This window comes from Bombus huntii, chromosome 3 (assembly GCF_024542735.1).
Source record: "Bombus huntii isolate Logan2020A chromosome 3, iyBomHunt1.1, whole genome shotgun sequence".
In the NCBI taxonomy this organism is placed as follows: Eukaryota; Metazoa; Arthropoda; class Insecta; order Hymenoptera; family Apidae; genus Bombus; species Bombus huntii.
In genome coordinates this window covers 2,342,366-2,364,837 of record NC_066240.1, presented here as the reverse complement: position 1 = coordinate 2,364,837, position 22,472 = coordinate 2,342,366, and the positions used below count along the sequence as shown (strand labels likewise).

Below are 22,472 nucleotides of genomic sequence, written 5' to 3'. Positions count from 1 at the left end.
ATATAAGATTTAGTGTTAGAGAATTGAAGTCTTATTTATTAAAATGTAACTTTACACATATGATGATCATTTACATACGTATATAAAACAAAAATTACACGTCACACATCGATTGTTGTGAATATATAAAAAATGTTCGAGAAAACAAATCGATGATAATGAAGTGTAACACATGATTTCTGTCTTATGACAAATTTACATACATTAAGATTGTGTACAAATTGTGTACAGTACGTCAATAAGTGATTTATTTATCAATCACTTTATAAATTACATTTAGTAAGGGCGCTGACGATCCCTATCTCTGTCTCCTCGGCTGAAATGACACAAGAAAAATGAATGACAATTTGTTATTTTCAATGACACATCTAGTACAACTAAATAATTATAGGAACCAACCCTCCACCGCCTCTCATTGGACCACCTCGTCCGCCCCTTCCACCCCTGTCTCCACCGCGGAAACCTCCTCGACCACCCCTATCTCCACCTCGACCACCTCTGTCACTTCTGAAGCCTCCTCGACCACCTCGATCTCCACCACGATTTCCTCTTCCACCCCCACTGCTACTACCAGCACCTTCTGGTTTTAGACTTTTGCAGAGGTTACACTGGTCCCTCCAAGCAAAGTTTGTATTACCACATTCTGGATTGGGACACCTATTTAAACAATATAAAACAAATTTATAAAATATTTAATTTATAGTAGACTATATATATATCATTATATAGATAAAGTGAAACCGTACCTCCAATCTCCTCCACGACCACCTCCATCACGTCTATCATCACCACCACCACCACGATGATGATCATCTCTGTCACCACCACCTCCACGGCTCCCAAAACCACCACTTCCACGACCTCGACCACCTCCACCACGACTTCCACCACTACGATTACCTTGCCAACTGCTCTTGTGCTGGGCAATTTGTACTTTTATAGTTCGACCTTTAAATTCTTTTCCATCAAACCAGTCTATCGCAGAACGCGCAGCGTTCTGATCATCGTAAGTCACGGTAGCTTCGCCTTTCGATTTACCAGTGTTTTTATCTTTGTACATCCACACTTTGGGTTTTCCTGTCCGCTTGTCATTCTGTACACATTGAAAGATATTAAGGTTAAATGTTTATTTATATAATATACTTTGTGATTACTATCATTATTTGTATATAGTGACTTACCTTGATAATACCAATGGCTCCAAAGTGTTGACAAATTTCTTCTTCTGAAATTGAAGGATCCATACCAGATACAAAAATAGTATCTTCTTGTGTAACCATCCCATCGTTGCCACCACCGCGGTCACCGTAGCCCCCTGTAATTTGATAGGAGTTAACATTTCACCTAGCATAGTACTCCTTGAAGTAAGGAATAATACTTGCAAATCTACTGTCCCTAAACCTACTCAAGTCTAAGCTAACAAGTGGAAAACTTTTGTATCGGGTTAAAAACAACTAATAACACAGTACACCTTGGAGGAATGAAATTTTGCAAACCATTTGGAATTTTAATCTAGTATGCTTTTTTTTATATTATAAGAAAATCCCATATAAATACCTCTCCCTAATGTATCCACATTTCATATTTAAGATAATTTTAAAATGGTAAGTAAACTTAAGCACTATTATTTTAAGCAATTAAATACTTTGTTCCTCTTTCTTCTTGTAGTATTACCAATATATTTAGAAGTTATTACTTATTGTAACAATGAAAATGTAATAACTCTTACTTTCTTTAATGACCATTACCCACAAATAGTGTTTCCAAGTGAAAAGAAACTTCTTTTCTATTATTATATACCAAAAACTTTGTAATTTATGTATGTTTAAAAACATACAATTACTTTGACATTAGTTTTTGTTTCAGGATACATAAATTTTGTCTTGCCTACTAATAAGTGATATCCCATGACAACACTTAAGCTTTCTTAATTTGTTCATTTATTACACCTCTATTATTTGATATACATATTATTATGTCTTCAATACCTTGTATAAAATTATCAATTCAAAGGCTTTTTTTTCTGTTCGACCCGTGCAGTAACAAAAGTATTAGTACTCATTGGCCTAACATTCTTAGTAGCATATAACAATATGTAGAGAACACAAGGTTGCAGCTTAACATACAAAAGGGCTGCAACATTATTTTTATTCTTACCATTTCCCTATATTGTATTTTTGGGAAGCCTTGATTAATTAGGGATAGGTAGATATTTAATTCACCAGCTGCCTTTTATATTTGCTTAATATTATCCTGAGTTATATTTTAAAATATTAAGATATTGGAGTGTAAGCAGCACAAGTGCTGATTAAGGGTAAAGATTTTATACCTCTAAATGTTTCTTTTTATGTAAAACAACTCGTACATAAAGATGGTCGTTTTTATACATACACATATGAAACTTAATGTGCCAAGCGCATAGCGCATTTGTATTTCAAATTAGTATAATTAAGTGTGTGTAACCTTTTAAATAAAAAATAACGTTACCTGCTCTTGTTATAAATATTATAATATGTAGAAGCGCATAAAAAATTAACACATATTTACTGAAAAAGCAATTGGTGATCAACGCAGTCTTTATGATGCTGCAGTAAAAAATATCATCACGTATTTTTACACCTTTTTTAAAACTAGATTGCTGAATTCTGGCAGAGTGTTAATTACCAGAGAAAATGAATCCCTATCAATGTTGCATAGCAGCCCTTTCATATAATACGAGTAACCGAGTATTTAGATTTTAAATATTAGAGTGAAAGCTTGAATAGCACCAGACCAGTACAGACAGTCTGGTGCATTTACCTTTGTTATAACCACCACGGCCACCGCCACTGCTAAAACACAGAAGCAGATATACCAATGAGTTGACTCATGGACAGACTGATCGATCGATCGATGCATGGCGAATCAAATGCTGCTCGCCACCTCTCTTCTTGATGTACCTACTGTCTAAATGTCGGTGGTCACTATATTACTTAAAACTACAGATAAGTCCCGTATATCGTCATGTTAGTCCGTTACGTCCGGCATGCAAAAATCGTGTTCTTTTTCTGCATAGCTGTTATTAATAACTTTGCGAGATATAAATTGGTCAGGACAATCCTGCGTAAGAGATTATCCTATTTGCGTCAAATGTACATGAATCTTCTATCTGAGTACTGACAGAGATTACTACGTATTAATTAATATTTGAAGCATATATATAATAAAATCAGTAGAGTAAAGATGGGAATAAAAAATTATGAATTACATTGGGTAAACAACTGTGATGTTAGTACAACATTAATATCCTATTACGAAAAATAGACAAAATATATTAAAGAAATACCAATATATTCAATAAAACTCCAACTTATATAATAATACTATTTCTATTATATAAACTGCAATCTCTCTGTTATATGAAACTTTAGGCGTCTTTTGATTGTCTAGTCGATAACCCTAAGTAGTACTATTCAGACAACAGTGGCCCCAGTGGCAGTATAAACCGCTTTACAGGTATAATCAATACAAAACCATTATGTATACACATCATATTATCACTTAATGTAATATAAATCAGTATGTACCAGACATTATAACCATCTTACGTCATTTGTCATATACAACCTGTTTATACCTTTACCAGTTATACCTGTGTTAAACCTGTAGGCACACTTCAAACATATTAACGCCCAATGGGCATAAAGCCATTTGCAAAGAGACAACAAGTTTTCATTACTGTCATAAGAATTTCATTTCATACCTTGTTAACTTCAATGAATGTATTTACCTCTTCATTGATTAATATTGTTGATATATAATTCAACTTTTTTTTTTTATTGGTCTTATATTTTTTTCGCTTCATTATATATGTATATATAAAAAATACAAGAAATAAACTTACTTGTAGCTACCGCCAGAGCGGTCACTGTATCCCCCGCGATCTCCATATCTACTGCCACCACCTCCTCCTTGACCTATGTACATAAACATATATATATACATATATAACAAATCATATCTTCAAAGTAAAAGTTACATTACATTTAAATTAGTCATAATATTTAAAATACCTCCACCATAGCCTCCACCAGAACTATTACGATTATAGCCTCCACTGCCTCCACCTCCATGACCATAACTGCCACTATAATTGCCACTGCTACCATTTCCAGAGCCACCTCCGCTGCCATAACTATTTGGGTAACTGTTTTGATTTTGTGATTGATTGTAGTCTTGGCCACCGCTGGAATTGTAACTGTTGTAACCGCTGCCATAATTGCTTCCACTACTTGGTGGTGGTTGACTATATTGATTGTAGCCACCACCACCACCACCACTGCTAGAAGGTGGTGGATACGAAGTATCCTGACCACCAGAAGGTGGTGGCTGACTGTACTGATTGTATCCCTGTTGTTGGTAATTCGAATACTCTAGGGCACATATAAAAAAAATTAAGCGTCATTGTAGAATTTGATAGAAATCTTTAATTGTTGTATTAAACTTTAATTAATATGACGCGAAAAATTTAAATTAAAAATTATATTTCAAAGTTCAGATTTATTCTTATCATATATCATTTCATTAGTTAAATTTTTTTATATTTGACTTTTTTCTATTAGTAAATGTGTGCTTTGAAACAAATGTAATTCTTACTTCCATAACTTAAAAATATAATTATAATTATAGCATGAACGAAAATTTATTCATGGTGCTAGCGGTATAAATCATACTTCATTATGGGTTGAACAAAAATACGCGGGATAATGCAAATTGTGATGAAATATTACAAAAATTTAGCTATTATATATAAGATACATATATTATAAGAATGGCATTTAAATATCAAATTATACAAAATGGAGTAAAAAAGTAGGACGAGACGCTTGGGATGCCGATCGATAAGTTTACGCGAAAATGTACGGAGTCAGAAAATCAGGGTCGTTAAAATTTGTATCCTAGCCCATCATTTTACATAATTGTATACAATTACTTATATTTAAATATAGTTTCGAATAATAGTTTAATAACGCATTATAAATTAGATAAAATAGTAGAAGGAGCTTTAAACGTGGCAATATAACAAATTATAGTAGCACGCACTACTCAAGAAATTTCTTATTGAAAAGTATCCTCCTAGGTTGATAAAAAACCAATTTTCTGCTATTGTAAAGAGAATTACAGGTTTTAATGTAAAAATTTGAGGTTTTTTCACTTACGAGTGTCCGTCATCGTGCTTTCCTCCAGCGATCAAATTGCTACACAGTACAAAAAGCACGTAATGGCGGGAATGAAGCGATTTTCCAACAACGAATCTGAACGGTCTTCGCTCAATGGTACAATGGTAGAATTTAGCGTCCCATTACCGGATATTGGCTATATCAACCGGAAGTTTTCTGTAATAGATGGCGTTGCTACTGAGTTGAATTTTAAACTGTTAGTTGACTATAGTAGTATTATTTACAAATTCTTTGAAATTATGTACTGTTATATAGCAAATAATATTTAATTACCAATGTAATATTGCCAAAACTAATTTGTGAAAGATGTTTCACAAATAATTTTAATATTTTGCCAAAAAATTTCATAAGGGAAAGAAGATAAAGAATAGACATCTTTATATTTCATGATTTTTTTTATTAATTTCGTATCATAATGCTACATATATCTTAAATTCTCAATACAATGCATGATTTTAGTTTTGTTTTTGAACAAACTTGATAACATTTTAAGAATCATCATAAAAAACATATTTAATACAGTAACATTACTGCTGCCTTCTTATATATAATATTTATGCTTAATGCTGCCTTAATATATATATAATATTTACATCAACAATAATACACCAATATTTTCATACTACTAATTCGTCCATGTTTATACCTTATGATTTATCAATATTTATAAGGAATTGCCGTTTTTTTATCAAAACGGCTATTGCTGAAATTAACTTTTGCTTGTGAAAAATTGATAGACTCAATGAATCAAACAGTATATGTTGCAACATGTATGTCTCGTACCTATAATATGTAAATATAAATACGTTCCTACATCATTGATTCTATGGTACATACTAATAGTATACAATCTTCTAAGGAAACAATTTTACATCTTTAAACACGGTAAAAAAAAGACTAAAGTTTTATTATCAAAAATCAGATATCATATTTTGAAAAGCACGAATAATGGAAATAGATTTTATAGTATGTATAACTTCATAATAATCGAAAAATTCCTTGATCAAAAATAATATGTCCATAACTTATATTCTATATGATAATTACCTATACATGTATGTTATTCTTAATGAGAAAGATAAATTTAATTGTTTCTACAAAAATTGTGATGTTAAATCAAATGTTAGATATAAACAGAAAAGGTGAAATTGAAGATCACGAATTGGAATGCTGAGATGGCGTTAAACCACCACTATATTCAGGGCTGTGTTTTTGTTTTTTTCTCTTTTTCTCTTTCTTACGCTTTTTTCTAGCTTCTTTCTCTTCATCGTGGCGTTTTTGTTTTTTATGCTTTTTCTCATGGGTATCTGAACCGCCAATATCTGTTGCTGTTGCCTCTTGACCACTAGGTACTTCTCCTGGTTTATGTTTATGTTTTTTATGTTTATTTTTGTGTTTTCTTTGTGGAGCTTGATTAACATAACGATATTGCTCCGGTAGCTACAAAAATATATAAGCTTTTTATGCTTGTTATTTGAATATTTTAATTACTTAATTAACTTTTTTGTTATAATATAATTGCATTTACTTACAGGACCAGGATGTAAACGAAAACCAGCTAACTGAACACTGGTTAGTGGTATTAAATCTTTCCCTCCTATTGGAGGCTTTTCAATTACAGATCTTAATGAACTGAAATATGAAGTTACAATAATGATTATAGAGTATATGAAATATATTGTCTAATATGATACATACAAAATTATATTAAGGTATATAGGTGTACCTATTATCCAAATGACCAGGTCTGTCTATAATTCCAGGTAAATTTGGAAGAAACGATGAAAGTTGTTCTTTTAATTTTTTCCCACTAAATTTGCTATAAGAATGTTCTAGTCCATAATAGGTCATTAAATTTGTTGCCCCAGTGAGTTCACTTTCTCCTAGAAAATTTTAATAAAGAATTATATATTTGTTTATGATTATAATTGTTATGATTTCTAATTGTTTAAAACATATCGAAACAAAATGTTGATGTACCTGGGGGTTCCTTCATCAAGTAAAATGGCCCACTGTGTACAATGGAAGGATTTTTACCCAGGGAAATGGTTGTCTTAAGAGTCCCTGTTGAATCTTGACGTGAAACAACAGGGGATCGTGCACCCCTGGGTGATGACTTTGGTGAGTATTGTTCCACTTTGCTACGAAACTGATCGCCCATCATCATCCTTTAATTTTACTTCATGACAGCTTCACTATAATTAATAGGCCCTAGTAGAGAGCATTAATGATAGTTAAAATTTTCTTTGGTGAACCGATATATATTTACACTGTATACTAAAAGATTCAAACAACTGATTACTATCATAAAATGTACAATGAACACATACTACAAATCACATACTAAGTCTACAATATGTTTAATGTTCTTCTAATTTTCTTTAACTCAATTGTACAAAATACGTGTAGTAACATTACACGTTTGAATTATCACCGCAATCTACTCTTCCATAAACTAAATAAGACGCTAAGTGATAGTTTTATTAGCATCTTGTCTCATTACTTATTTGGTTTCTTACCATTGACTAAGGACAGAATAGACGTGATATCATATGAGACTACGAGACTTCATGTCTCATGTTCTGAAATACCGATCATGCAAAAAATTGAAAGTTTTAGTATTCTATCGTATATGTTATTTATAATTTCATATTAAAATTTCGTTTCAATGTTCGATTATAAATGTAATTTCATTCTACATTGAATCAATAACGCCGAAAATTACATTAGAACGATAAGACAGTCCTAAACCCCTGAAGTATACAACACAAAAATGAATTGGGTGTTAAGTCTATTTTATTCCTAGTCTATGTTCTAACACAGTATGTATAGAACAGAATTATTATCATTTGTAACGAAGATCCATATTTTTAGTTTTCAAAGAAAAAGTTAATCAAGGTTTTATGCTATTACAATACTTAATTATGCATATACTGATGTAAACATTACAGATAAACTTATGTGTGCTAATTTGTCTAAATTCATCATTTCTCCAGGTATCCTCGCTAACCTTAATAAACTATTTCTTTCATCTTCATTTATTATCGAAGCACTGTTCTGTTCAAACATTTTTTATTTTTTATTTTCTCATATTCATACATGATATAATACACCCAAAAATCTATACTCTGTACACAGTTGTTCCTAAATCAAACATATACAGAGTATTTATGTATATAGATAAGAAACTATATGCAAAGGAAACTTATCATAAATTACATGATTAAAAAGTTCGACAAAATTAAAGTACTATATAATTAAAGTTTAGTAAAAAAAATTATAAATTTATATGCTTTATTTGTACTTATTTTTGTCCTTTTCGTATATCTTTTTATTCATGTCACTTTGATTTTTAAAGAAATATTTGAAGAGTATATGCATGTAAAACATTTTCTTTCGATATATTTTTTCAGTATATTTCTGATTGGTATCTTTTCTTTTTCTATAATTGTGAAAAATTAAAGATGTATGTTATATAATGTACGTTATGTGGTACAGAATTTATTTCATATTTTACTCACATAAATTTATTTAAATTACTGTTGTATATAAGTGAACAATAGTAAGGTTATGTTTACATAATCATCTATAGATAAATCTAATCGTTCATAAAATTCTTTATAAAATTGATGGTTAGTATTCTGTGTATTTTTAATTCTTCTGAAAGTAAGTTTTGTATTAATTGTGCAATATTAATATTACGATACATTAAAGTTACATCCATTGGTATATGACCGGCTCTGTTTTTCCGATTTGATTTGCTCACTTCTCAATAAGATAACTGTATAATTTCAAAATTTAAAACTTAATTTAAAAATGTTATATAAATATTTTATTTTCACAGTTACTAACGTAATCAATTTCATATTTTCTGTCATAGGTGATATATATAACGGCTTGTGTAAACCCATAAAATCTGTTGTATCTGCAATTTTTCGAAATAGAAAACCAAGTATTTCTATATCCTATACCTTTCATGTACAGAAAGTAGCTTTAAGAAATAAACCTAATGAAATTTGATTTGATTTAGCATGAATGAAACAATAGTTCTGTGAAGAAATTTGATTCCATCAATTTTATGAATACCTTTAAATCGATTGTACTCATTTATCCCTAATTTACTCATTGTACTCACGCAATATTAATAATTTAATCATAGGAAGGGAAGATCTTCATATGACACTAGTATACAAAGGGCTTTCATAAAAGACATCATAAATATTTACAAGTGCACCATTTCTTAATAATAGGGAAGCACTTTTAATATCCTTTCAAAGAGCAGCATAATGCAAAGGATATCTACCTAAATTATATTACAGCATTATTTTGAAATAACTTCTCAATTGCATTTTTATATCTAAGAAAAGCAGCTTTGTGAAGGAATGTTAATCCTGTATAGAAATATATACATATATATGTATATGTAATTTTTTTTAACCAATTTTAGATTATTAATTTAAATTAGTAGTGTATTTATTAATGCATAATCATAATATAAATTAAAAAAAGTAGAATAAGAAAAATCTGAATAGTTTTTTTGTAAAGTAATTGTCTAGCAAATTGATATCTATAATGAATATTTTTTATAATACGAAATATCAATTCGGTTTAACGATTAACTAACCATCTATTGTTTCTGCTTCAATGTTAATGGGTGATTGCAAAGCAATTGAATAAGTTCTGTGTCATTATGACCGCAATATCCAAACGAGTTAATCATGTCTTCTACAATTGACATCTGCATGCTAAATAAAACCATTTATAAAATTAATATTAGATGCATCTAACCGTACTCTCTATTAATTAAAATTGGTGGTTAAGAATTTTTATATTTGAGAGAGCGCTTCTCTTGCCATGTGCACCTGACGAATGGTATAAACTAGTAATTATTTCTAACATTGTCGTTTATCGATTTTGGCCAACTTGCAGAATTGACTATTACGATACGACGTCGCTTACTCATTTATTATAATATTTATTCGACGATGCTCAAAAGAATTTAAAGGTTAATATTAGCACAAATAAAACAAAAGATGTAGACCCGATCGTAGATCTGTTCATGACACGATGCACACGAGTGACACGACACCGTTGTAACGTCACAGGTAAGTATGTAGATAGCAGATATGTATGTTTCTAAGTACATAATCTCGTTATGGGCATATATTCCTATGTCTATGGTAATTGTGTAATAGACTGTTGCGATGCCATGCTATGTCGCAGTGATATCGCAGCTGTATCGCTGCGCGACTCGTCAGGCATCTGTTTCTACATATTTCTAATTATACAATGTACACGAGGAGCATCACGATAACAATATTTAGCAAGGACATGTAACGTAAAAATAGAGCGTTAAAGTATATACATGGTAATAACTGTTCTTAGTATGATGTCATTGGAGATATAAGAATTCAAATCTTAAGCACAATTTATGTTTGGGACATTTTTAACAGTTCATCATTCTTCAGTACCTTACCAGAAATCAAATATTTTGGTCAGTTATTCTTTGAGGATCAAATTTTTTTGACCTGTGAAACACCCAGTAGAAATTTCTTTTATCTATACAATTTTTAGAATAGTAGCTTAGTAATTTTCAATAATTATAAAGGGAAATATATGAAGAGTATCACACGATGATGTGGATATTTCCTGGATAGTTTTACAATTTATTGTGAATGTATGAGTTAAAAAAACGAGAAGTGAATGTGTAAAATGAGAATTGGACAAGTGAGAATTTGAAGTAAAATATGAATATTAAAAATATAATTTTATGAAGATTTAGCTCTTCAAAGAAAGATTCGGCCCTTCAACTTCAAGATTCAAAAGATTCACCTTAAAAGTAATATATCTTTTTATGCTTCTGAGAAGAAAGCATAATATACCAAGATTTAAGACTAATTTTGCTAAAAACTAATATATTTATCATTTAGTTAATTAATAACTTGTTAAAGTTCAATGTTGTATGTGAAACATTGAGCATGAATGGGTTAAATAAAGAAGGGCAGATAAAACAATATTCCAGGATGAATGCGCTTATAAGTAGAATATAGTTATTTATTTATTTTTTTTTGTTATTTTTTATGATTTAATTTAATTACAATAATGCGTTATTGTTCAATCAAAAGCACCATGGGTTTGAAAAATACTTATGACGCCGAATGATATAACTTTTTGATTTAAAAATGCACACGTAGGTACATATAATTGAATGTCGATATGAAGTTTTATAATATAATATGTATATAATATCCATTTTAAAGTAACATAGCTGACACACAGTTTCGTTTTATTCAGTTACAATAATTTGCATAGTCGATTAGCAATCGGTGGCATATCGTTAACGTTGAAAAAATCTTTCGTAAAATTTCGCGACTGTTTCCGAAATACACGCTGCTATAATTTACTCGAATGTTATCATTATCATCTTTCTATCACGATGTCCAATTTTATAATAAATTTGTCACAAGCAAAAATATTTTTTTTATAATATTTTTTTCTTTAAACGTTAATATTACAGTTCAAGATGCTAGAATATGTTTCTATAAGATTAACAAGAAGTTCAGTAGATCTCGACAATTTTTTTAATTTGCCATTAAAATATCGCTTCTTTATTTCTTCTTCTTATGCGTTAGATCGGAATATGCATTAAAAATAGTTTAAATACAAGAAAAATTTTAGGAATGATCATCATTTTGATGCCGCACAGTAACAATTGAACAGATTTTTTGGCCGATATTAAATCGTTTTGTCTTTTTATTTCGTCGACTTTAAAAGCCACTTCAGGAATGGTTCCGTGTTCAGTGTAATAATACTATCGATACTATTCTAGCGTCGACGTTTAACAGTTCGTTATTCTTATTGTAAAAAGATATGGTGTCTGAAGATTAATTTGTAGTAAGAATATAGTATCATTACACGATTCAGTATAGGCATCACAAAAATAAAACGAAATTTCCTTCTTTTTTTTTCTTAATTTGTCAAGATAGCAGTCACATTACAAAGTAAATAATTCTAATTTTATTTCCTCTTTTTTTTATTACGAAAAATCTCGCGACTCTAATGTTTTACAGTTTAATAGAGTTTCAAGATAATAAATTTGTTTCAACAAGAGAAGAAAAGTTGTAGCTGTAAAATAGCACAGAATATAGTATCTGGAGATATTTTTCAAACAATTATCCGTTAAAATGTTTAATTTCTCAAGTAAATACCTTGTTCGATTACGAAACATTACGGCGTATCAATGAAACCCAAACCCAAACCCGATTGATTTACACTCCTTTAATCATACACAATATATAATCGATACTTTTCATTATCTATAACATTAATTACATGTTAATAAGTAGTAAATACTGAATCATTCCCTCTTGGTATTACTTAGTCTACGTAATTCTAATTACATGCTAAACGATCGTCAAAAATATATAGCACAAAAGATTTTCTTCGTGCCGATCGTCACGCGTCCAATTGATCGGTCAGTCATCCGTTAGATTTTCCTTTTTCCTACCGTTACAATATCATATGTTATATTATTATATACGCGTTTCAAGCATATACTGATCAAACAACAAGGAACGAAAAGGAAAAATTACTCAGTCTCCTCGGAACGTTTGCTCTATGGAAGGCCGTGTTTGGTTCGATCGACAAAAACGTTAGATGTCACTCGGTGTAGTTTGTATAGATATATTTATATACTTTTTTCTTTCTCTTTTCTTTTTTTTTTACCTTTCTGTATTTTTCTTTTTTTATTTTTTCTGACAATGGTAAGACGATGGATTATCGGTATAACGGTGCTTTACACTTTACATTCGCAGCAGAGGACGAGAATCAAAAATTTCACGCACTCGATAAATCTCACAATTTTATCTTCTTTTAATTTTTGTTGAATTTGCAAATACTTTTACGATAAGACATTGTTAACGTGATTGCTTTCTATTAATGCCAACTCGTAATAGAAATTATTAGTATCATTCAACAATAATGTTTGTCAAACAACTGGAAACGATAATCATCGAGGATTACAATCGAGTCGTGAAATTTTTATTTTCGAAAGTTATTTAGTCAGCCATAGAAGTGAATATCATTGAAATATGCATTGACACTCATCAATACTTCACTGACGATAAATGTTGCGATTATGTATTTTGTACACGGTTAGAAAAATTAATTGACGATCATGTTTAAAGTAAGGGGGGATTGAGAATTATCGGTCATGTCGGCACGTTGAATATAAGATATGAATCCAGTAGAAGATATGTTGTTATAACTCTAAATACCGACGATTTCATTGGATTCAAATTGATATTTGCAGTACTCAATATACACCGTGCTTCAATATTTCATGTATTTGTGTACCTTTAACATTTATCTCTTGCCTCTTGCAAAGTAAATTAAGGGGTTGAAATATATAATAGTGGTATAAACAAGCTTGATCGAACTTCAGTTACTTTGTTCATTTTTTCTCAACATATTATAGGTATATGTATATATATTTATAACAAGATATACATATCCGTAGATGTGAAACGTAATGAGAAAGTTATAAAATATTTTCAGCATCATCTTTCGCTCTAAATTTTGCTAAGAAATCATCTACCTTTCTCTAGGTCACCGAATTAGAAGTAAAATACCGTTTCATCTTTTCATTTCATATTAATCATTTTCTCATACCCACTATGTTTATCTATCAGATCTTGTGCTACGACTATCTTCGAGCTAATTCATGAAAAAAACTATTCGTCGTCTTTCTCTCTTTTTAATCAGTCAGAAAAGTCATGAACCAAGTTTGAGGGTAATTTGATTCGAGTAACTACGATTATTTTCAACGATTTCAGTCATCGCGCGGACTGTGCCTTTTTCTTGCGCCTTAAAGTTTCATCGTTTTCTGCGGAAAAATACAAGAGTACACTGAAACCAAAGACGCTTCTATATCCATCGGCTTCTCTTAATACTTTTGAAGGATTTCGAAAGATGTTGAAAAAATATTACTCAAATTTTTCTTCGTTACTCATTTCGATGATTGGTGACCACACGATTAAGAAGTTAATCAAAAGAACTATTGTCTCTTCAGCAGACTCTTGTAAACTATGAATAGTCTTTCTGAGCACCGTATTTGTTAAAATAAGTGTAGTCTTTCTCAAGCACGTACCGCTGTGTTCATAATAAAGACAGAATAGTCAAATGAAGAAGACGTCAGAGAGGGAACATTTGCCAAGAAAGCCAAAAATTTTTGTCTGGTTCCTCTTTGCGTATACATGAGTCCGAAAACATCAGTTCGTTACCCTCTTTCCGCGTTTTATCGATAGGATCTTTCACTTTCTTCAAATACATTCTCGATAGTTTCGTGTTAATTTTGTTGCTGTTCGTCGAGTTGATATCGATTTAGTAGATGAGATGGTGTTGGTATGGGTATCCCCGTGATTGGGGATTTATTTGAAACTGAGCTGCGCTGGAGTAAGGATCGTACGTCTGTAAATCGAATGAAATACCAATACGATTCTAAATCGAAGAATTTTAGAAATTTTATTATAAGTTAAATATACTTTATATTTCTCAGGATCATTTATTTGTAGATTAATGAATTGTTTCTAGAGTTCATCGGATGTATTACCTGCGAGCGTTTCCTGGAGACCATAAACCTTTTCTCGGGGGTATTATAGTAAGTCTGTTGAGGATAAACCAAACCAAACTGAGGACTGCCGTATTGAGAACTCGCATCATATTGTTGCCCGTACTGATTCTCGTATTGTTCGTAATAGCTGGATGGATGAGTACGAACGATTCCAATATCTGCCGGTGATAAAGACTCTACGCTGTAATGTCGAGGGGGATACGCCGAAGAATCCATCCAAGGAATGACTTTGCAAAGTTATAATTCAGAATGTTAAACATATAAAAACAATATCAATACATTCAATTTTAAAATATTTTTGACTTACTGTTTCGAGGATCTTCTTCTTCAAGAAGGTTGTCTTCATCGTCTACATTTTCATATTCATCGTTCATATATTTATGCCAGTTTCTGTGAAGATATTTTAATTGAATTAAAACCCAGGATACTTCTATTGTTTACAGTTAATGGCACATATGTATATTATTATTACCGCTTGTGGCGTTCATTTTCCCAGAGGGAGAGGAGTGTTAAAACATCTTGCGGGTCAATATCCAATTCTCTCTTAAATCGTGGTTCCTGATAAATCGGGACGCTGAAAATCCAACATTCATGTTTGAAACATATTTAAATAAAAAAAAATTAATTTGTAAAATCATATATATATATATATATCTTCGGATAGAGTTCTCCTTGATATTCGGATAATCTAGCAGTCATTCGAGACTCGTATTTCTGAACAATATCGATTTTCTATGGAGGTTGAGTTTAAAGCGCATTTATTGCATGTAATGCAATCATGCGTGCACAGTATCATTGAGGATCAGTACGCGAGGTACGTTGAATGGAAAAAACTGGCAAACAAAAGGACGATACTGAGCCGCCAATACGACGCGACGAGGAGATTGCATTGCACGCGTTTGCGCTGATAGGATTTGTCCTAGGTCAGGTCCGCCGAGCATGCTTGGTACATCCTCTGTTGTGGATGATCGATATGACGAAACCGGCTAATATCATCAGCTGATTGGTTGGCCATATGCCAAAACGACTTGACTCGTCAGGTGGTTTCATTCAGCTTTTCCACTTACTTCTTTGGTATTATACATTCATGTAAGATAAACAAAGAACAGGGAAACTGTTCGAAATGTATCGTGAATACCTTTTTTAACATGGCGGGAGATTGAACAGAAAAAGATATAGATCAAACAAACCATAACGTTAAAAATAATTGATTTCGATTAATTAATTCGAAATTTTAATTGATCTATGGAAAAGGACGAAAGAAATAAAATGATTCGTGGACATCTGGTCGAAAGTTAATGATTCTAGGTTCCATATTTTGCATATCCAAAACCTGAACTTTTATTTTTCGAGTTTCCGATAACAATAGTATCTATTGTTAAGTTGAATCTAGTTTGTATTTAGTTGGTTGAATATAAATTCCGGGCAAACTCCGTGAATTACTGCACCTCATGGAGTCGGCGCTAACTAGGAGCCTATTCTCGTCAGCTGATTGGCTAGCGATATGTCAAGTAATAGTCAAGTCTGACCTAGTTTTACTGGCTGGTTCCATTCAACTTTTCGTGGACCCAACCCTTGGAAAGCTACCCTATTGCGTCACAAGTATCGAACGTCTCGATGACTGCGCCAAACTGTGCATATAATACGTGTACGTACATCGCTGTGAGAGAGTTCGCACGTTCTCGTGAACGTGAGCAGTTTATTGGAAAATTTTTCAGCTGACGCGATCACTTTGTGGGACATGTAAAACTTTTTTCGAGGATAACTTTTTCTTCGTACTATATGTACATACTACGTTATTAGTTCTTGCAACCGTTAAGTTCGTTACTTCGATTATCGTTTGCAAATTTTAATTAATTCAATTATATCATAGAGATATATAAAATTCGCTAACGATATAATCTTTATACTTTACTAACTTTTCCCCTTATTAATGTAAATATAAATTAATTAATATTTAATATCGAATTTTTGTATCTTTTTCTATTGCTGAAATGTAACTCAAGTACAATATTTAAAATGTGCTATATATACAATAGAGTGAACATTGCTGCGTTCTGTCACATTGATTTCGCAATACCTGCAAATTATTCCTCCTTTTTCCTTTGATGCCTTGACAACCAAGGGAATTGATATAGAATTATTAAGCCCGATAACAAAATCTTATTACCAAGAACCAATTGGTCGTAAAAGCCATCTTTTATGCTAAAAAGTAGAGAAACAACTTATAGTCAAATATTAGAATTACGCTCAATCTACAGAATTGCCTACTTTTAAATCATTTTTTCTATGTAATGGAAATTAGCTCGACCATAAATGTATTAGCGTACATGTGCACAAAGTGACCTGTGACATTTATTTACAGGTCAGGCGAGTCACACTTGTAACTACGTTTGAGAGTAAAAATAAAAGTTTGACGTAAGGAGCTTCAAAGTAATTGATCATTCTATGACGTATCGTACAGCGTCGTCGTCTACGTCACTTACTTAACGATGACGATTCTATGTAAACGCTATAAATACCATCGATAGCCTTCGTTACGAAACTATCGACTTCCGATTTGAATCGGAACATCTAGAGGTTCCTTATACTATCGAATGTATATATATATAGTCTGTTGTTAAAGAGAAGAAACGTACAAAAAAGAAAGAAAAATATCGTGTTTATATTTTACAATTATTCTATACTATTTTATGTGTATATATAGTTTTTTGTTATAGGCTAAAAATTATTGTAGATCAAGGCAGGAGAAAACCAATCCTATATGCTCTGCAGATCAACTTCGATAACGACAGCTTCTCGAAGTCGTATTGAACCGGCTTGGTCGTCAAGTCCACCGCCGTTTCTGCCGAGGGCAACGCCCTCGCCAGCCCTCTCATCCCCATTCAGAAGAAACGTCGAAGAAAAAGAGGGATGTTCCGAGCAAGAGGGCGGGAAGGGTGAGTTCTCGCAGGGGTGGGAATTACAGACTGGTTACCGAGTCGATTCACTCTGCCCAAGGCAGCTTGTTCTACAGGTGAATTCGCCCTAACACATCCTAATCTCATCTGTGTGGAACGCAATCGTCAAACAATAGAAGCAATATGATATAAATGTCTCGTAAACGATATTCACAACTTGACGAAATTCTAAACTGATTGAAGGAAGTAGATAGTATGACAATTGATCGAACAATCGATCAATCAGATTTAAATTGTTTAGTAAATTCCTTTTATAATTTTCTACTTTTTCCTTTATTTTCTTTTTTTCCGTTTAATAATAACAATAAAAAAATTAATACGATTGACTCACCTTCTCTTTACTTGCACCTGCATAGATTGCTGAGTAGAAGATGTTGGAGACTGGAAGGAAGTGGTCGTGGACGGTTTCATGGTGGTAGATCCGGTGACTGTTGATTTCTCGGATCTCTTCCGACGATCATCGTTCAAGTAGTAACGAGAGTACGACGGAACATCCCATTGAGGCATGTCATATCCAAATTCGTTCATCAGGATTTTTCCATATCCGCTGAAACAGAAACAGAAATAAGTTATACATTAGTTAATACTCACTTTGATGTGAAATTTAAAAAATGAACTATTTTAATTTATTGAGAATACCAACTCGTAGTTTCTATCAAATGGAGAAAAGGAATCACGGTCGTAGAGAGCGTTGTTAGGTGCATTAGAATGAGATGGTTTTTCTTTCTCGGTAAGGGCTGCTTTCAATCCACCTAGTCCTGATGCAGCTAGAGTTCCTTGGATTAAAAGATTAATTATAAATTAAAATAGTTACAAGGTGTTAAAGATAATTGAAAATGGTTACTCATTACTTATACTTACTCTTTTCCACGGTAGACGAATAAGATGAGCTTGGTTTATTCTCCGGCTGACGATTCTGTTGGTTGCCGTACATCAACATTTCCTGTGCCCGTTTAGCTGAAACCAAAACGTTTAGTAAACAAATCATTAATCGTGTTGTAAACTACAGAAAACATAGTATGCTTTACGTTTTGGTCTCATTGTTTGTTCAGTCTTCTTTGCATCCTCTGCCAGATTCGTTGGCAAAGGTTGTGCTACCACGAAGAGGGAATATAGAGTTAGTAACCACACCCAGTCACACATGATCTGAAAAAATTGATTGGTCCATTATTGACTTAAACTTTGGTTAACTAATCTGTGAGATTTATTAAAAAGATGAAATCAAAGATTTCTTTATTGATTATGAGCAAAAGTTTATTGACCCTTTAATCAAATGTGAAATTGATTAAGGGTGCAGTTAGAAGAAGTATGGTTGCTATAAAGTCTTCTCTTCTTGTACAGATCGAAGTTTACACCCCTTACAAGCTGAAGTAAATGAAGATAGCAGGTCACTATGAAAGAAGCTTAAATGTCACATAATGCGAAATGTCAGGAATCTATTTCCATTGCACGTAAAAAATTAACGGGCATACATGTCGGAAGTTCGATAGGAAATTGTAAATGTTTGTATGATTTCGTGAAGATAAAGATGATAAGTCTTTCTCTTGAAGAATAGTCGATGATTTACTATTTTTTCCGTTAAAGTAACAATTTAAATTACATTCTACTGCAAATAATAGTATCTAATTTTTCACAATTTTGAGAAAATAATAAATTTCTTAATAGCGAAAAATAAATTAAATTTGACAGCAGTCTGAAGAACAAACGTGAATCGGTTGCGTGAAGTAGAATTAATTGTAATTTATCGTTTATTAGTATATTTCGTGGGAAGTGAACTGGAATCTCACTCCAAAACAGATTCTGGAATCTCTATAGTCTTAACAAATAACACTGATAATTCAATTACATGTACTTTCCAACATACACGCAATTAGCTTACGTCGATACACGAGAGTTTTCGCTAATTAGATATGCAATTAACTAAATCTCAGCAAAGGCAGTGGTAGCTTCGAAGCTCATGACTCATAATCAACTATTCGTTATAGACATTCCATTAGTTTGAAATGTCAAAGTTCAAAAGGATGTTTTAATCATATATATGTACATATGTAATGTAAACATTACATGAAAAATTCACTCGTTTGTATTATTTTTACGTTTCATCTTTGTTATCTTCGTTTTAAAAAATATCATATATTCTGTGATAATTATTCTCTAAGCTTAATAAATGCAAAAAAGAGTTTGTGATATGATGCTAGTGATAGTATTGAGCAATTAAATCTGGCCAGGAAATAAAGTTAAACCGGATATAGTAGACCCAGAAATCGCACACTTGTTGCGTCTAGAAATACTATAGTCATTTATCGCGTTTGTATACGCGTCTATGCAACTCGCAATTAAAAATACATTTCATTGACTGTGCTTTCATTGACAAATCCAGACGCATGTATGGTATTAATATTACTTGCCTCGATAAAATATGTTTTAACAATTTTCACGAATTTTTAACAAACAATCTAACACTAAAAATTATAGACCCGTTTCAAACATGTTATAATTTAAAGATGTCTTCAAATTAAAGCTATTAAATGTACGCGTGTATGAAACAAAATTCTAATGAAACTTTGAATCAGATTAATTTTTTATCTTTAGAACTAAAGTTCGAGGAAATATAATTATATCGCTGATAAGAAATCGTCGTGATCGAACAATCTCTATTCTTACCCTCCTATTTATACCCGTACAATTTTAGCGGGTCTTTATCTTACGAAAGTTGGCCAATTAAATCGATCGAAGGATCACTGTCGTAATTCATATTTCAAGCAAAAATATTAGTATTCGAAAGGGCCAGATGTAACAATTGAAAGATAGGTTCCTTCACCTTACTTAACGTCGACTATTCTCTTCGTTCTAGGTTTCTGGTCAGTCTTCTCAGATTTCTTCTTACGGGAGCGTTTCTCCAAAAGATGCAGGGAACTAGTGAGTTCGGCTGATCAACGTAGAATGAACGTCGAGGCTGAGCAGGACGACTAGAAAACTGGCAGAGGGTACGGTCGATCAACCACCCCCACCTTGGTGGGCGAGCACCCCTACCCTGAAAGCAACCCCTACCGCGTCTCTACGAAGTGATATGACGTGCACACGCGCACGGTTATATGGACATTCTACGCGGAACATGTACACACTGCCATTGTGCCACAAAATACGTCTGCCCACGCGATGACCTGACCAGATCCTCAGGCTATCCTTGAAATCGTCTCTTATGTCACATCTTGGCCGTGTATTATCTTCAGAATTCGCCATTTAAAGAGGAGAAGTCTTCTAGTAATTTTTCGGTGGCATCTTGTTTCGATTAAGCCTAATTCTACTTAATAAAACCGGCGTCGTATAATGTGTTCTAGATTTTAAGGAAGTTTTATTTAGGGAACTTTTATGATAGGATGATTTAGTAAATTTTTTACGTTGTTTATAGCAGTACATAAACAGGTGAAGATAGTTTTACACAACAGGGATATTTAGCTTTCATTGAGGAAAGCAGGATGAGGCATAATCCTTCTTAAATAGAACGTGTTCTCTCAAAGTCAATGTTGTGACCGAAATTCATTCGATCTTTGAAGGAAGAATATTTTCCGAGCAATATCGTGGATCGTTTTTTCTTGGTCCTCGTCGCAAATCCGTACTTTCTTTTGTCTCTCGAACGCAAGCGGTGGAGTGGTGGGCTGTACAGGAGGAATTGTAGCACCGTTTTCCGTATTCAGTCCCCGGCCACTTTTCTTCAGCCCCCGCAACAGGCCAAACGCCTACGCCATCGTATAACGCCCACGAGCACCCAACGCCCACACATATTTTCCATGGCGTATGATAGAAAGAGGGAGGGTTGGGAACGAGAAGAGAGCTCAACCGAAGTGCGAAATTTTCTTCTCTTCTCCTCAGCGTCATGCTGACGTTCACATGTTCTTGCGACGAAGTATTTATCATCGATGAAGATTTTTGAAATATTTACGATGTCATATCCTTAGTCAAGGCGCTCTTGAATTCTGTCATGTTTTCTTCATCTTGTCAAGATGTAATTTTCTCATGAATAATCAAGAATTTGACGTGTTTGACGAGGAGGAAGAAATTATTCTTATTACTCTAGAAGAAAATGGAAATCCATTCAAGTTGGGTGCATAATATTTTAATCTGTCCTCTTTTAATTTGTTCGTTGCCATCGTTTCAGAAAACAGATAGCAACAACAAGTGGACAAAGAAGAGAGCAGCAGCACGGAATTATGTACTTAGCCATAACTCTCCAAGAAGAGTCGGCAAATTCTCGGAAACAACCGCTTTAGCAAAGTATTCAACTTGAAATACGACGCATCCTAGCGCACTACGTACCCCAGTAATTGACCTATTTCCAAAGAATCGGCTGCACGCTTGCGCGAATTGAAGTAGTTGCACAAAAACAAGTATAACTCACCTGGTCGGATTTCTAGCCAACTAACAACGTTTGTGGTGATACAATTACGGGGGCGTGTATGATAGATGCTCGAAGACAGCCATCTCTAATAGATATCAATAGATTTATTACTTAACGATGACAAAGAAAAAAAAAAGATATCTTTAATCTCAATTTTTCTACTTTTTTGATTCAGAAGGATGTTAATCATATTGTTCATTCAATATTCAAAAAGTAGTACAAAATATTCCTTTATTGTATTTCATTATAAAGGGACACAAAAT

General features: G+C 32.6%; 3 protein-coding genes and 1 long non-coding RNA gene across 10 annotated transcripts; 1 reads left to right on the top strand and 3 right to left on the bottom strand.

The window, feature by feature from the left end:
• Positions 1–8: 8 nt before the first annotated feature.
• On the bottom strand, positions 9–5,366 carry LOC126863369 (RNA-binding protein cabeza-like). 3 transcript variants are annotated; one of them, XM_050613456.1, is made up of 8 exons: positions 5,199–5,366; positions 4,053–4,412; positions 3,884–3,956; positions 2,800–2,831; positions 1,182–1,315; positions 747–1,093; positions 400–657; positions 9–316 (listed from the first exon to the last, which is right to left on the bottom strand). In XM_050613456.1, the coding sequence occupies exons 1-8, from the start codon at positions 5,209–5,211 to the stop codon at positions 277–279; spliced, it is 1,257 nt and encodes a 418-aa protein (XP_050469413.1). In that variant the 5' UTR covers positions 5,212–5,366; the 3' UTR covers positions 9–276. The 3 variants fall into 3 exon arrangements, with proteins under 3 accessions (XP_050469413.1, XP_050469414.1, XP_050469415.1); XM_050613457.1 differs by having other exon boundaries at positions 2,800–2,828; XM_050613458.1 differs by lacking the exons at positions 2,800–2,831; positions 5,199–5,366 and having other exon boundaries at positions 4,053–4,391.
• Positions 5,367–5,595: 229 nt separating this feature from the next.
• Positions 5,596–7,732, bottom strand: LOC126863374 (mediator of RNA polymerase II transcription subunit 19). 3 transcript variants are annotated; one of them, XM_050613468.1, is made up of 5 exons: positions 7,550–7,732; positions 7,200–7,430; positions 6,946–7,102; positions 6,752–6,851; positions 5,596–6,659 (listed from the first exon to the last, which is right to left on the bottom strand). In XM_050613468.1, exons 2-5 carry the CDS (start codon positions 7,384–7,386, stop codon positions 6,375–6,377), a joined length of 729 nt encoding a protein of 242 aa, XP_050469425.1. In that variant the 5' UTR covers positions 7,387–7,430; positions 7,550–7,732; the 3' UTR covers positions 5,596–6,374. The 3 variants fall into 3 exon arrangements, with proteins under 3 accessions (XP_050469425.1, XP_050469427.1, XP_050469424.1); XM_050613470.1 differs by having other exon boundaries at positions 7,564–7,732; XM_050613467.1 differs by having other exon boundaries at positions 7,200–7,732.
• Positions 7,733–8,013: 281 nt separating this feature from the next.
• LOC126863385 (uncharacterized) lies at positions 8,014–18,132 on the top strand. 3 transcript variants are annotated; one of them, XR_007688831.1, is made up of 3 exons: positions 8,014–8,024; positions 8,057–10,324; positions 17,216–18,132. It is a non-coding gene; the product is annotated as an uncharacterized LOC126863385 (long non-coding RNA). The 3 variants fall into 3 exon arrangements; XR_007688833.1 differs by lacking the exon at positions 8,014–8,024 and having other exon boundaries at positions 8,033–8,215; positions 9,379–10,324; XR_007688832.1 differs by lacking the exons at positions 8,014–8,024; positions 8,057–10,324 and adding an exon at positions 15,431–16,664.
• On the bottom strand, positions 11,269–21,544 carry LOC126863370 (prohormone-2-like). The gene is made up of 9 exons (XM_050613460.1): positions 20,632–21,544; positions 18,839–18,956; positions 18,672–18,767; positions 18,454–18,586; positions 18,142–18,357; positions 15,323–15,424; positions 15,158–15,240; positions 14,830–15,077; positions 11,269–14,687 (listed from the first exon to the last, which is right to left on the bottom strand). Exons 2-9 carry the CDS (start codon positions 18,951–18,953, stop codon positions 14,601–14,603), a joined length of 1,080 nt encoding a protein of 359 aa, XP_050469417.1. The 5' UTR covers positions 18,954–18,956; positions 20,632–21,544; the 3' UTR covers positions 11,269–14,600.
• Between the last annotated feature and the right edge of the window lie 928 nt (positions 21,545–22,472).

Bases quoted from the DNA above. Each gene is read 5' to 3' on its own strand.
- LOC126863374 (XM_050613467.1), bottom strand. From the start codon at position 7,386: ATGATGATGGGCGATCAGTTTCGTAGCAAAGTGGAACAATACTCACCA. The intron at 7,103-7,199 runs GTACATCAACAT...AAAATTTTCTAG, and splicing joins CTTGATGAAGGAACCCCCAG to GAGAAAGTGAACTCACTGGG. The intron at 6,660-6,751 runs GTAAGTAAATGC...ATATTTTTGTAG, and splicing joins TTCGTTTACATCCTGGTCCT to CTACCGGAGCAATATCGTTA.
- LOC126863370 (XM_050613460.1), bottom strand. From the start codon at position 18,953: ATGTGTGACTGGGTGTGGTTACTAACTCTATATTCCCTCTTCGTGGTA. The intron at 18,768-18,838 runs GTAAAGCATACT...TTTTGGTTTCAG, and splicing joins ACAAACAATGAGACCAAAAC to CTAAACGGGCACAGGAAATG. The intron at 14,688-14,829 runs GTAATACATCCG...TTCGATTTACAG, and splicing joins TCTCCAGGAAACGCTCGCAG to ACGTACGATCCTTACTCCAG.
- LOC126863369 (XM_050613456.1), bottom strand. The intron at 1,094-1,181 runs GTAAGTCACTAT...CAATGTGTACAG, and splicing joins GAGCCATTGGTATTATCAAG to AATGACAAGCGGACAGGAAA. The intron at 317-399 runs GTTGGTTCCTAT...GTGTCATTTCAG, and splicing joins CCAATGAGAGGCGGTGGAGG to CCGAGGAGACAGAGATAGGG.